At 35.9% G+C, this 13,869-nt stretch overlaps 1 protein-coding gene across 9 annotated transcripts in view; it reads right to left on the bottom strand.

Annotated features, from left to right (window-relative positions):
- Positions 1-12,248, bottom strand: part of Micu3 (mitochondrial calcium uptake 3) — a 95,856-nt gene extending 83,608 nt beyond the window's left edge. For 5 of the 9 annotated variants that reach the window (XR_013430325.1, XR_013430326.1, XM_078031087.1 and 2 more), the window contains exon 1: positions 11,802-12,248. Coding sequence is in view for 6 of the 9 variants with exons in the window: in XM_078031087.1 (XP_077887213.1) it covers positions 11,802-12,191 (390 nt within the window). In the remaining 3 variants the exon portion in view is untranslated. The remainder of the gene's footprint in view (positions 1-11,801) is intronic. The other 4 variants (XM_078031086.1, XM_040269609.2, XM_078031085.1 and 1 more) reach the window with 2 other exon arrangements.
- Positions 12,249-13,869: the final 1,621 nt, after the last annotated feature.

Raw genomic sequence — 13,869 nt, forward strand, 5'->3', positions numbered from 1 at the left:
TGATATTAATTTTTGCATTCTTGCTTTTTTCTTGATTAGATTTGTTTGATTTTGTCAAATTTTAACTGTATTATTTCTCTATTTCATATATTTCTACTTACTCATTTTTTATCTTCCTATTGCAGAATTTGAAAATAATTTGTTATTCTATTTTCTTTCTGATACAAGTTCTTTAAGTTATACTGTTTCATCCCAGAGACCCTGATATTTTAAGCTTTTATTATCACTTAGTTCAAAGCACTTTTTATTTACCTTTCTTGTGCTTTCTTTCTCGACCTCTAATATATTTATAAGTATGCCATTTAATTTTGAAATAGTTTACATGTGAGGATGAGGTTCTATATATTTTAAGGTGATTCTTTTCTAATGTAATAAATCATGCAAGAAACACAGTCTGCATGATTTCAAATTTTAAAAAGGTAATGGAAATGCTCTTTATATTGATTGTTTTGATTTCATACTTGTCAAAATGGATCAAAATGAATACTTCAAATATGTGCATTTTATTGCACTTCAATTTTACCTCAATAAAGCTATGGGGAAAAAAAAGTCAGCTGAGATTCCTCAGAGATCACTCTTCTTGGGGATGTGTGTGAAGTCTCTTGGCTCCTTTAGCTTTCCTCTACTAGCGATGCCACCTGCCAAAATGGGTCAGAGTCCTGCTAACCATATGTAGCTTTTCTTGGAAACACCAAGGACATATCCATCTTCAACGACCCTCCTCTTTACAGAATGTACACTAGTTGTCTTCCTGTTCTCTACCCTCTTAATGTGGTGACCCACCAAATTTGTAGGGCCTGGAGAGGGGTCCCATTGTTTTCTGGGCTCTAGCTGACCTTAGAGGGTAAGGGCCAAACTGTTGGCTGCTTTTTCCTTGGCCCTTTTACTTCTTTGACTTTGGTCTCCAAGTATTTGTTTTCAAATACCCAGTTTCACCAGTCTTAAAGAGGGAGTGACTGGTTATAACTTCAATATCTATAATTTTACAATAGCCCATTTCATTCAATTGGAGTTAGTATTAGTACTAGAAGTCATCATTAAATACTATCTGTCCTATAGGTGATGGCTTATCTCAAACTAACCTAGGTTTTTTTTTTTTTTTTTCTTTTAAGAAGCAGTGCCTCTGCAAAACACTAACAGGCAAGAGTTATAAATTTTACAAGGAAATACAAAACAAAATGAACAGAGAAAAAACATATTCAGTTTGTTAAATATTCAGCTATGAAGCAAGAAAAATGACTCTTAGTACCTCGTATATCATTTAGCTATACATTATATCCCCTGTTTGAGATCACAGTAATATTTATAACAAAAAATCAACTTTTGAACACAACTTTAAATGAGCTAAGGTCTAGCCTATTTTGGAGCTATTCTAGCATGGAGTAAGGTGGAAGGCAGAGCCTTATCTCAGGTAAGACAGAGTTCTTCACAAATAACATAATACAACATTACATCTAACACAATACAACACTGCATCTGAAACATGAATCAAAGAAAGTCTCTCCAAATAAGATGTCTTGACTTTCATTTATTAGGTTCACATGATAAAAATACTTGAATCAAAATTGTTACCTGACTTTTATAACAATAAAGAAATCAATAGAAAAAAAAAAGAAAAAAAAAGAAATCAATAGGGCTGGCAGGTTGAAGGGAACATGACAGATAAGTGATAGAGTATCTGCACAATACTAGACCAAGAGTTTGCTAAGAATGTGCTCTTTACTATGAGCACATAAAATTCATTTGTGATCTGTTTATTTGGATAGGAAGTAATATGGAGAGGGTCTCAATAAAGATTGAAAACAGAAAGGGAGTAAAGTTCTGGTCACACTGATCTCTATTCACCACAAACCTAAAAGAAGAAAATAATAAATTTAGAAAATCTTGTTTAATACACAAATGACTAAGCAGTTTGTTACTGCTAAATAGACACAAATAGGGCCTGTTGGATCTGTTTATTTCATTTATTTTATTTTATTTTTTGTGGTATTTGGAAATGAACCCAGGGCTTCATTCTTGCTGGGCAAGTGCTCTGAGTTACACTTCCACCTGTTTGATTTTTTTAAAACACATTTTTATCTCTAATACATGAGGGTTTATAGTACACAAAATAAATTGACAACATTTCTCAGTATTTGGTGTAACAATTACAGGAGAGCGGTGAGACCTAATATTTTCCAGTTAAAACTTGCCCAATGAGTTTAAACAAAAATTATAATATCTATATTGTATTAAAAGTTTGGTGCATTTCCTGTTTAAGTTAAATATGACATAATGGGTTAAAAAGGTACTAATTAGATCAGATTACTATATTTATATGTGTCCAAAAAAAGGACAACATATACAACTTTTAAATTAGAACAGCAAAACTTATGACCATAAGTAAAAACACTGCATTTCAAGACCAAGTTAAAAATTCATTTTACCATTTAAAAGCTTGTATTTACTTTTATAAATACAAAATACAGCAAGTCAAAAGATTTCATGGTTTTCTAGTTTTTTATAGTGGCTATTTCAATAAGCCACTCACTCCCAAATGTGTCATGGTTACTCCATACAGTTCTATATTTTGTTCTCAGAAGATGACTTTACCTCCTATTTCATAGAATAAATAGATGACATCAGACAAGAACTACTGTAACTACTTGTAACTAAGCCTGCAATTAAATCTATTTCCTTTTATCCCTTCACTATTACAATGAAATTGGCGTTCCTCCTATTATCCAAGTTTAAATTCCTGATTAGTGCTTTAAATTTTATCTTCCACTTCTACCTGAGACTTAAACAAATTAATTATCCTCTATTTCCCTTCAATTTAATCTTTCTTTCAGCATTTAAACATAGGGTCTTTTATCCTTAAAAAAAAAATAAATCTACAATTGCTCAAGCTACAATTCTCTCTTCTCCCCTTCACAGCCAAATTCTTGAAAGCATTGTCAACACTTAACTCTCCCATCATACCTTTTCTTCACCTTCACTCGAAACTTATCTGATTTTCACCTCCAAGGTCTTATCAAAATCACTCATGAACCCTTCTTGTAAAACCCAATGTATATTTTCTCTCATCTTAGTTGACCTCCTGGATAGCATTCACTACAGCTGATTACTTCCTCTCTCAAATACTATCTTTCACTGGCTTCTGTGACCCTCCTGGCTTTATTTTCACTTGTCTGGACTTTATTTCCCAGCTTTTGCTGAGCTCCCTTTCTCCTTCATTCCTTTAAGTCACTGATGCTCACCAGTACTTGCTCCTTACATGTGTATCTCTTCTCATATCTTGAACAATGTCATCCATTCTTAATATTTGATGATTTTCAATCTATTTCTTTTTTAATGTTTTTCTTTTTTATTTGTTCTTTTTAGGTATACATAACAGTAGAATGTATTTTCAAACCCCCATATATATATATATATATATATATAAAATATACATGGAGTATAAATTCCCATTTTTGTGTTTGTACATGATATGGAGTTACACTAGTTGTGTATTCATATATGAATATAGGAAAGTTATGTCTGATTCATTCTACTGTCTTCACCATTCCCTTTTTTGATGGTTTTATTAGTGCCTTATAATTATACATAATATTGGAGTTCATTTTGGCATAATCATAAATGCATTTAACATAGTTTGCTCATCTTCAATCCCTAATAGTTCCCCTCTCTCTCCCTTCCTCCTTTCCCTGATCCTCTTCCTCTTTTCTACTGGTCGTCTTCTTTTTGTTTATTGCTTTTTTTAACTGGTGTACTATAGCTATACATCAAAGTGGAATTCATTGTGATTTCTATAGTACAGATTTCTCTCATGAACTCATGACCTATGTATCCAACTGGAAACTTTTCCTTTAGCTCACTGCTGTGTCCCTCTTTACCTAATAATTCTTATTCATCTATCAAATCCTAGCTTAGATGTTACTCCCTCCAGGAAGCTACATTTAAGGTTTCCAGTCTGGGTTACAGATCCTTCCCTAGTATACTCTTTTTCCTGTTATATCATTTTACCATATTGTATAAGAGTTACTTTGTATTCTCCCTTGATTATAAACTACAAAAGTATATAAATTTTATTCCATCTACCACAAAATTCATAGTACTTACTATACTTCAAGAAACTTTCTTTGAATAAAGTATTTGAATGAACAGATGGGTGATAGACAAATGGATGGAAACATTTATTGTGTTTCCAAATGGGATAGGAAATGGAAATCTTGATTATTATGGCTATGAAATGAAAAGAAACTGCTTGACAAAAAAATTATTTAAAAATATTAATTATTTAGGGATGTGAATATAATTCAATGTCAGAATACGTTTGACATTTGTGAGGCCCTGGGTTCAATTCCCAGCATCAACACCACAAAAAAATAGTAATATTAGCTGGGTGCTCTGGGGCATACCTGTAATTCCAGCAGCGTGGGAGACTGAGGCAGGAAGACTGCTCAAAGCCAGCTTCAGCAACTTAGCAAGGCTATAAGCAACTTAGCGAGACCCTATCTCAAATAAAATATAAGAAAGGGCTAGGGATGTGGTTCAGAGGTTAAGTGACCCTGGGTTTAATTCTCAGTACCAAATAACATCAATAATCATTTAGATAGAATCATAGCTTCTAATAAAAATTATCTTCCATAATACCATTCCAAGTCCAAAAAATATATCCAGGACAACCAACCTAATGTATATTATTTAAAAGAAAGTGGAGAGTAAGGAAATTAAAGGGACCATTTGCTGACAGAACTGTTACATTGATAGCTACTAAGAACTTTGGAATAATAGCATGGAAATCAAGTAGCTAATACTTTAGATATACAATTGTACGTGTACAATCATCTCATAATGAGAAAAGTATTAAGCATTTGACTAACCACTAATGCTGAAAAACTAAGGATGTCTCCAGAGAAAATGAATCTTTTGTTTTGTACGCTTACAGTATAGAAAGAAAAAAATGGATGCACTTTGCATCTATAATTTCACCAGGCTAAAATTAGATATTTAATTCACATCTGCTAATGCTTGCTGCAAGCCAGCCATGCATGGGCTGTATGTGTGAGCTATGAGCCTTTGAGCACGAGGGGACTGGACTAACATTGCTGATATGACTGGGCTGTGCAATGTATGTGTCCTTTTCGCTCGCTCTGCTTTTGATACCACACAACACCTGAGATGGGTGTGGCTTTCCAAGATGTCATTCAAACTGCAGACAGCAAGACATCACCAAGCAACCCCATGAAACCCAATCCCTTGCCTTATTTGGGTTGAACCTTCTGGAATGTTTTTCCCTCCAATAAATGGGATGGTTTCAAGCGTGGTCTCTCTCTTTTGCCTGCCTCTCTTGCGGGAGATAGAGCAGAAGAGCCATCATTGAACCCCAAGAAAAAGGTACTTTTTGTGTCTGTGTGATTATTTAGTGCCAGCACAATTCACCTGGAGTGACCCTTGACTGATTTAGCTGCATGTCGCGGCAAATGCTACCAGGGCTGCTTCTAGTTTTTACTCCTAACAGGTAACACAGAGAGGTTATAGACATCTATTATTCTGCTTCCCTTTAAGGTGCTTAGATCATCTCCCAATCTCTATAAAAGTCACATGCAAATTTGCTTGGATAAGATGATTTTGTAAACATAGTATTTCTAAAAAACTACAAGAATTAGAAAAAATAGAATTTGTTTCTGGATTTTAGATTCATTAACTCATTAAATATTAATTTACTAAAATCTTACAATACTTATCTGTAAAATGAGAGTGATGAAAGAACTCTCCCTCAAAGAAGCTTCGAAAATTAAAGTTAAAACTGATATGTAAAATTATGCATAAGTTAATCGGCTTGATTTAATCATTCTGAATTTATGTAGATATCAAAAGAACATGTTGTATCCCAGAAATATTCAATAAAATTTAGAGTTAGTACAATTGCTTTGATGGTCCCAACTGTCCTCTTACATCTTCAGGTAGAAAATGCCATTTATTTCTCAAAAAATTACTAGAGATAAATTATATATTTGGTTTCTAAAAGAGTAGCCACGTTGTACTTAGTAGTCAAGCAGTCCATCTCAAATATAAGCAGAATTACATGTTAAGAATTACATTAGAAAGCATGAATACACTTGAATTTCAATTCAAAATACAATTCAGGGGCTGGGGATACAGTTCAGTTGGAAGAGTGCTTGCCTTGAATGCACAAGGCCATGGGTTTAATCCCCAGCAGCAGCACCAAAAAAAAAAAAAAAAAATACAGTCCAGGCCAGCTGCAGTGGCATGTGCCTGTAATCCCAGTGGCTTGGGAGGCTGAGGTAGGAGATTGCAATTTCAAGCCCATCCTCAATAATTCAGGGAGGCCCTAAGCAATTCAGTGAAATCCTTTCTCAAAATAAAGTTTAAAAAGGGTAGGGGATGTGACTCAGTGGTTAAGTGCCTCTAGGTTCAATCCCTGGTACCAAAAAACAAAAACAAAACACACACACACACACACACACACACACACACACACACACACTCTCTCTCTCTCTCTCTCTCTCTCTCTCTCTCTCTCTCTCTCTCTCTCTCTCTCTCTCTCTCACACACACACACACATATTCAATTTTAAAATGTAGATTATAGTACAGAGACCAAAAAGAAAAAATGTTACATACCTTTTATGTAAACTGATTTCCAGGCATTATTTGAAAATTTCCAAATCTTGGAAAATAATTACAGAAGTAAGTTTGGTTTAATTTAAGGTTTTATTCAAGGTACAAACTTTTTATGACATTAAAAAAAAAAGGCTTGTCTATGACTGCTTCATGTCCTGATTTCCAATGTGAATCTAACAAAATAAAATTCCAAAAAATGTCAAAACCATTCTTCATAAAACCCCAGAAAACTAAAAAATAAACATTAAAAAAAAATTCTCTTCTCTCTCTCACTCTGTCTTAAAAAAAAAAAAAGAAAAAAGAAAAAAGCTGCATTCATTTTCACAACTCTAGGTTTGGTGTAATCAGAAACAAGAAGTGTTTTTCCCCAAAAAATGTATTTAAATTTCACTCTGTGATGTATGTAGAGAAAAAATAATCTACATTGAACTCAGGGGCACTCGACCACTGAGTCATATCCCCCAGACCTATTTTTTATTTTATTTTTATTTACACTCTTTTATATGTGTCCTACTACATAGGCCATTAAATGTAGTACAGGTGGAATGTGGTAGACTTGTTTGTGATGAGTTGATTCAGGAATAAAAAAAAGGGGATCATCCAATTTAGCTTTCTAAACAACAATGTATTTTTACACAGAATTAACTCATCTTCAATTTCATATCTATGTGACCTTCTTCACTCTTCTCCATTAACGCATATGGTAAATTCTTTAATATTATGGAAAAAATAAGCATAACCTCACATTTCAAGATATGCAGCTTTGAAAATAGATTAGAAAAGATACATAGTGAAAGAAACTTTAAAATGCATGATTATTGGACATTTTAATAGAAAAATGCAAAAGAGATACAAAACTGCTCTAACTTATTATCCTTTCCAGAATCAAACTAAATTATTTGAAGCTTCTTAAAATGAACAAACCAAATGCAGGTTATGAGTTCTATATAGTAAGTAAAATGCTAAATAAAGTGTATGAAGTAATACAATAGATTTTTCTTATTCTGAGCCTGAAACAAAAAGGTGGTTCTAGAACAAATATTTGAAAATAATGATAAAGCTAGATTCTAAAAAAATCTTGTCAGCATCTTTATAATCTTAATATAGTACAAGGCCAAGGTTTACTTAAAAATTCTGGCAAGTCAAACTTACACAATAAAAATAAATATAGTGTCACATGATTTGGTTTCCCAAAGATTGGAATTTTGACCTTGAATGAAGTCTTCCTGATTCAAATGCTACAAATACTTTAGCTGAAGAAAATATTAAACATTAATTCTCCCAGAATGTGGCTGTGCTTTTTAATGTTCATGCCCCACACTAATATTTAACATAGGCTTATTTAATTCAACAAATATTTATTATATCCACCAGAGATAAGCTCTAGCCTGAGGCAACAAAGACATAAAGTTGACCAAAACCAACACAATGCCTCTTCTTACAGGACTAAGAGAAGCAGAGAAAACACAGAATTAACAGATAATTACAAAAGAGTAATTATCCAAGAGTATAGGATAAGCAGAATTATTTTTAAAAAATCTATGGAGTCAGGGAAGGCCTGTGGTAGAAGTTTTCAGCTAGCATCTTTAAAACAAAACTATTCAAGTTTATGGCAAGAGAACCATATTTCTGAAGATTATTGCTGTTCAGTCCCATCAATTAAATTACCCTTATAACACAAACAGGTTAATTTAAGGGCCAGGCTTACATATTCAGCATAATATACTGCTTTTAAAAAAGTTCTTAGCTATAGTCTTAAACATCAAAAAGAATCACTTCATTTCTACCACTTCAGGAAAATCCAATAAAGCATGGGTTTAAAATAATATTTCTGGAAAATGGCAGACTGATCCCCTAAGTTTCTTTGAATCACTTCCCCCTCAACTACACTAAAATCACAGTAAAGAAATTTAAAAAGGCACAAATACATAAGGACTAAAAAGAGAAAAGGAGAAGAGATTAAAACAATCAAGAGAATTCACCAACATTTCTGTAAAATTGAAGAGATGGAGGAGTGATAATTGACCTAGGGGAGCAGAGGCACTCGGTGGGTACCTTAGGAAAGACTAAATGGAAGTAAGATACTTCCTGTATAAATCTCAGAAATGCGAGGTATTGGAAACACAAGCAGCTATATAGACACTTTGTAAGTGATGGAACTAAAAATAGGATTAAAAATAATACATAAGTAGAGCATTAGGTATTTCCCTAATATATGTTCTTACACCTGTGTACGTGGCCCTGCATCCAGAATATTACTGCTCCCCTACCTCTCTAATTCTTTGAAGAAATTCAATGATACCAAAAAAAAAAGTGCTATGAAATGCTGACATTTGAGTGCTGCTCTAATAAAAAATATGATCACCCAACGAAAAGCCATGCTCATGTAAAGAACTTTTGAGAAGATCTCAAATAATAGATGGGCAACAACCATAGATATGTGAGGATAATCTGCAAAATAAAAGTGAGAATCTGTTAACTCAAACAGCGATTAAAAAAAAAAAAGAAGGAACCTAGAAGAAAAAAGTAATGCACAGAGCAGAAAACAAAACAAAATTACAAGTTATATTCTTAAAGTAAAAAGAGGCCCAGGTGGCTCATGCCTGTAATCCCAAATGCTCAGGAGGCTGAAGCAGGAGGATCACAAGTTCAAAGCCATCCTCAGCAACTTAGCAAGGCTCTCAGCAATTTAGGGAGACACTGTTTCAAAATAAAAAATAAAATGGGCTGTAAATGTGGCTCAGTGGTAAAGCACCCCTAAGTTCAATCTCTGGTACAAAACAAAACAGAATGCCTGTAACACGTGAACCCATGAACATAGAATATAAAAACAGTTCTAAAAAAAAATAGGATGGCTAAAATTAATAATTCAAAAGAAAGTCTGGAAGATAAAGGTAAGGATATTTTCCATAAAAGCCAACCACTTACAAGATTGTTAAAACTGAAATACAAGAAAGATTGACATTAGAATTAAATTAGGATCTGTTAGCAAGTTTACATTCAAATACTAGCAGTTCCAGAAAATGAGAACCAAAAAAAAAAAAAAAAAATTGTAGAGGAAAATATCAAAGAAATAGTACAAGAAAATTTTACACAAAATTTTAGACATGAATTTCCATATTGAAAGGGCCCTTAAGTATGTAGCACAAAACTATACATGTCAAAGCTCATTATTGTGAACATTTTAAAAATCAAGAATAAAAAATTTACAAAAGTTTTCAGAGAGGTTTCAAAAGGTCTCATAAAAAAGGGTATGACAATCAAAATGTAGGACCAGAGATTTGGGAAGGATAAGACACAGAATTTCATTTTTATATGACTTCTAAAACAATGTACAGGAACTTTCATACACACTAAGCAATATGTAAAAAAATAGATAAGTAAATAAATTAATTAAACAAATTTATTGAATGTTCACTACATGCCAGGTGTGTCATCCTGTTTTAAATATATCAACCCTTCTAATTCTCATAAGAGTGTGAGACTATTATCTTCTTTTATGGATAAGGAAACAGATATTGAGAGATTAAGTAATTTGCACAAAATGACAGAGCTAGTAAGTGGTGAATCCTGAGTTCTAGTTTTCTGAGTGTTGGTTTTGAAAACTGCATGTTACTCTCTCTCCATGAAAAGTAAAATTAATTATAAAAAAGAAGAAAATACTATTTACATGTTCCCTATCTTGTTAATCTATTCCCAGATCAATTGTGGTTGATTGAAAGTTCTAATCTGGTTCAACTTGGTAAAAAAAAGTTTAATGATACCTTTCCTCTTAAGCCACAAAAATGTACTATTTGGGGGAGAAGGAGAATATTGAATGTTGAGGGTATTTGCTAGTTATTTTAAGTATTCATTATATAAAAGTACTTTGGGTTGTGTGGTTATGATTTATTGCTAGAAGTTCCATGAAGCAGATTCCCTAACCTAAATGCATCAATGACCTGCATCAAAATAACCAATGCACTCAGATCACAACCATGTATTTACGTAAAGCATAAAAGCTATAAAATTTCATTAAAGTTAAAAACAGTACAGTTGTCTCTTTTCTACATTATTTTTTATCTAACTTTTTCACACTTTTGCAAGGAAAATTTCCCTAGACAATTTTTCTGTTTATTTGCATTTCTTTATTAAACATGGTGATGTGATAAAAACATCAATCATGCCCTTTTTAGTCACTCTTACCTCACAGTCATCTTTACCTATATTATCAACTGTCTAATATATATTATCAACTATCTAATAATACTTATAGTTAGACATTTTCATGTGATTAAAGTCCTCTGTAGGAGCTTCATTTATAGTTTCCTACCACCCAGGGCTTCAAGTCAGACAAGCACTCTACCTCTGAGCTCTATCTCCAGCCTCTTAATTCTTGTTTTAATGGGGTAGGTGGGAGAGAAATATACTCTTTTTGAATAGTTTTTCCCCCTTTTACATTCTGATATCATCATACTTCCTCTTTCTCCTTTTAAATTTTTATTTATTTACTTACTTATTATTATTTGGCATTGGTAATTGCATACAGGGCTTCACGCATAGCAGGCAAGTGTTCTACCACTAAGCTACATTCCCAGCCCACATCTTTCATTTTGACTTATAAGGAGGCTACAAAGGTTTAGCGTTTCTAGCCTGGTACTTCCATGCACTAATATAGTGACTTTTGAGACCTCAGACCACTGCTTCAAAACTCATTCTACTGCGTTCGATTTCCTGAATCATTTACTTTTGCCCTGCCTGGCCTGGTGGTTCCTTTCTTACACACGTAGACCTCACATTTTTACCTCTCCTCCCCTTTCTGAGTCGTGTTTTGTTTTATTTTTGAGGAGGAGGAGGAGAGTGTTTGATTGACAGGCGGTAGCTGTAGCAACCCAGAAGCTCCGGATGCATCAGTGACAGTATCATCCATGTCTTCCCAACACTTAGTAAAACAAATCCTAGGCTGCTCAGCCTAGGTCTCAGTCTCGCTCACAGGAGATTCTCTACCCACGGCCACGGAGCTCACTGTATCTCTACAAGCTTCAACGTCCAGTGTTACCGTGACCTACGGTCTCAGTTGCACCGTGCATATAGTCCTCACCATCCCTCCCCGTGCACACGTGGAATACCTGCCCAACCCTCGCGCGTCACCTGCGGGCCGCCTCCAGCGCGTGCGCGCGCTCGTGCACATACCGTCTCCTTGGCAGCAGCCACCGGGATGGGAAGCAGTCCCCGGCCTCGGGGCAGGTCCTCGAGCTCTGTGGCCGCGCTCTCGGAAAGGCGCCCGGGCGCCAGCACCCGCGCAGAGTCGCCTCTGGGGTCCCCATACAGCTGGTAGCACAGGAGGCCGACCAGACCCCCGCCCGCTGCCGCTGCGATGCTCAGTTCTCCCCAGCGCCGCCGCCGCCGCCAAGCTGCCTCAGCCACAGCCCCCTCCTCATCCTCCTGACAGGAGAAGGGCCGTCCGGAAAGGCCTGGGGCCGGCCCCGCAGGCCTCCCCCACGGCCCGAGAAAGGGCTGGTGAGGAGAAAGCGTCGGCAGCAGCCGGGGCGGCGGCCACAGGAGCCTCCGCAGTGCAGCCATAGCGGGAGCCGTGGGCACCGGCGCTGCGAGGGAGCGGGGAGGGGGGGGGGGACACCGAAACCTCGCGAGAAGTCGATGCGGAGCCGTCAGCGGCTGTGGAGAGAGACCCTACAGACTCCAGGCCTGGGGTAACCTGCCGATGGCGGGGCCGGGGGCTCACCCTGGGAATAGCCTGAGCGAGGCGGCGAATCCTGACAGTTCTTTGGCCCTGCGACCTCAGTCCAACCACGCAGTCGTAAATAACCGTGCCGGCACCTGGCCGCGCCAGAAGCCAACACCGCCGGGTACAGCGGGGTCAGCGGAACTCGGGAGCCCGCGGGTGCTGGCTGTCCCGGGCCCCGGGCTCCCGTGGCTCCTTGCCTCTGCCTTGCCGTGTGGGTGTCAGAGCCCTGGTTAGCACTCCTCTACGAAAGTCACACCGCCTAACGGTCTCCTGATCTTATGACACGAGGTCGTGAATAATTTGCAATTGTATCTTAACAGGTACAACAAAGATGAGGTGAACAAATTTGGTTCAAGTCATAAAGATTGCAGATTTTATGTCAAATCATATTTCAACTACGCAATGGTACTTTTATTGAGGGAAGTCTAATGCTGTTCCCCCCCACCCTTTTTTTTGGTTACCGTTAATTTTTTTATTATTTTTTAGAATCATTAATATGCCCACGATCACTCAGTTCAACAAATCAGAACTGTATTAAACAAATAAATGAAGGATTTTTAAAATTCTTGATAAAGACAAAATTTCAAAACACACCCTTACTTTTTGTGGGAAGCCATTGGTATAAACACAAGAATTGATAAGCACATTTTGTGCTTTATTTTTGTTTGCTACATTGTCAGTAACTGTCTTATGAGAAAGTGCATATGACATTCTTCATATGTTATAGGTTTTCCCACCTCTAACCCCAGTTTTGATACTGAGTTATGCTAGCTTAGGTTTTCATATTTTGGACTGGTGAGAAGCCCACAAAGCATATTAGGGCTATAAAGACGACTAACCAGTGGTTTCAGTTGTGCTGCAGTGACAAGGGACTAAGATCAGTTCGTTTTGGCAATTCTTAAAATTGGGGCTTTCAGATGCAACCAAAATAAAGTTCTCGTGTCCAGGTCCTGCTACTCCTATTCCTAACACCTTGTTTTTAATATAAGTCAGTGGGATTTTGCTTCCTTAAAGCTACCAAAAGTGGCAAAAAGAAACATCTTTTATAACATATTAACAAAACCGTAGTTTAGGATGTCATTTCTGCTTGTTTACTTATGCCTGTTGGTTTTATGTAATAAAAAGCTTCTTGTTTTATTAAGAAGTTTCCCTCAATTTCTCTGAATTCCATTTAATTTTTCCAAAAAGTACAACAGTTTCTCTAAAATTGTTTGCTTTGAATTCAACACAATTTCCTGACTTCCTCATGAATTTCCAACATGTCCTAATGCTGGAATTCTTGAGCAGACTCATAAATTTTTATTAGTTGCTTTTAATTAAAGCTAAGTAGCTCAGAAGAGAATTAGGGAGATAAAAACAATAACATATTACACATGACAAATTTTTAAGATGATCTTAAACATGTATATATGTTCATATATTTATATTCATATATTTTTATTTGTGTTAGCTGTCCATTGTTGTGATTAAATACCTAATAAAATAAACTTAGTGGAGAAAAGATTTATTTTGGCT

This window comes from Ictidomys tridecemlineatus, chromosome 14 (genome assembly GCF_052094955.1).
Source record: "Ictidomys tridecemlineatus isolate mIctTri1 chromosome 14, mIctTri1.hap1, whole genome shotgun sequence".
NCBI lineage: Eukaryota > Metazoa > Chordata > Mammalia > Rodentia > Sciuridae > Ictidomys > Ictidomys tridecemlineatus.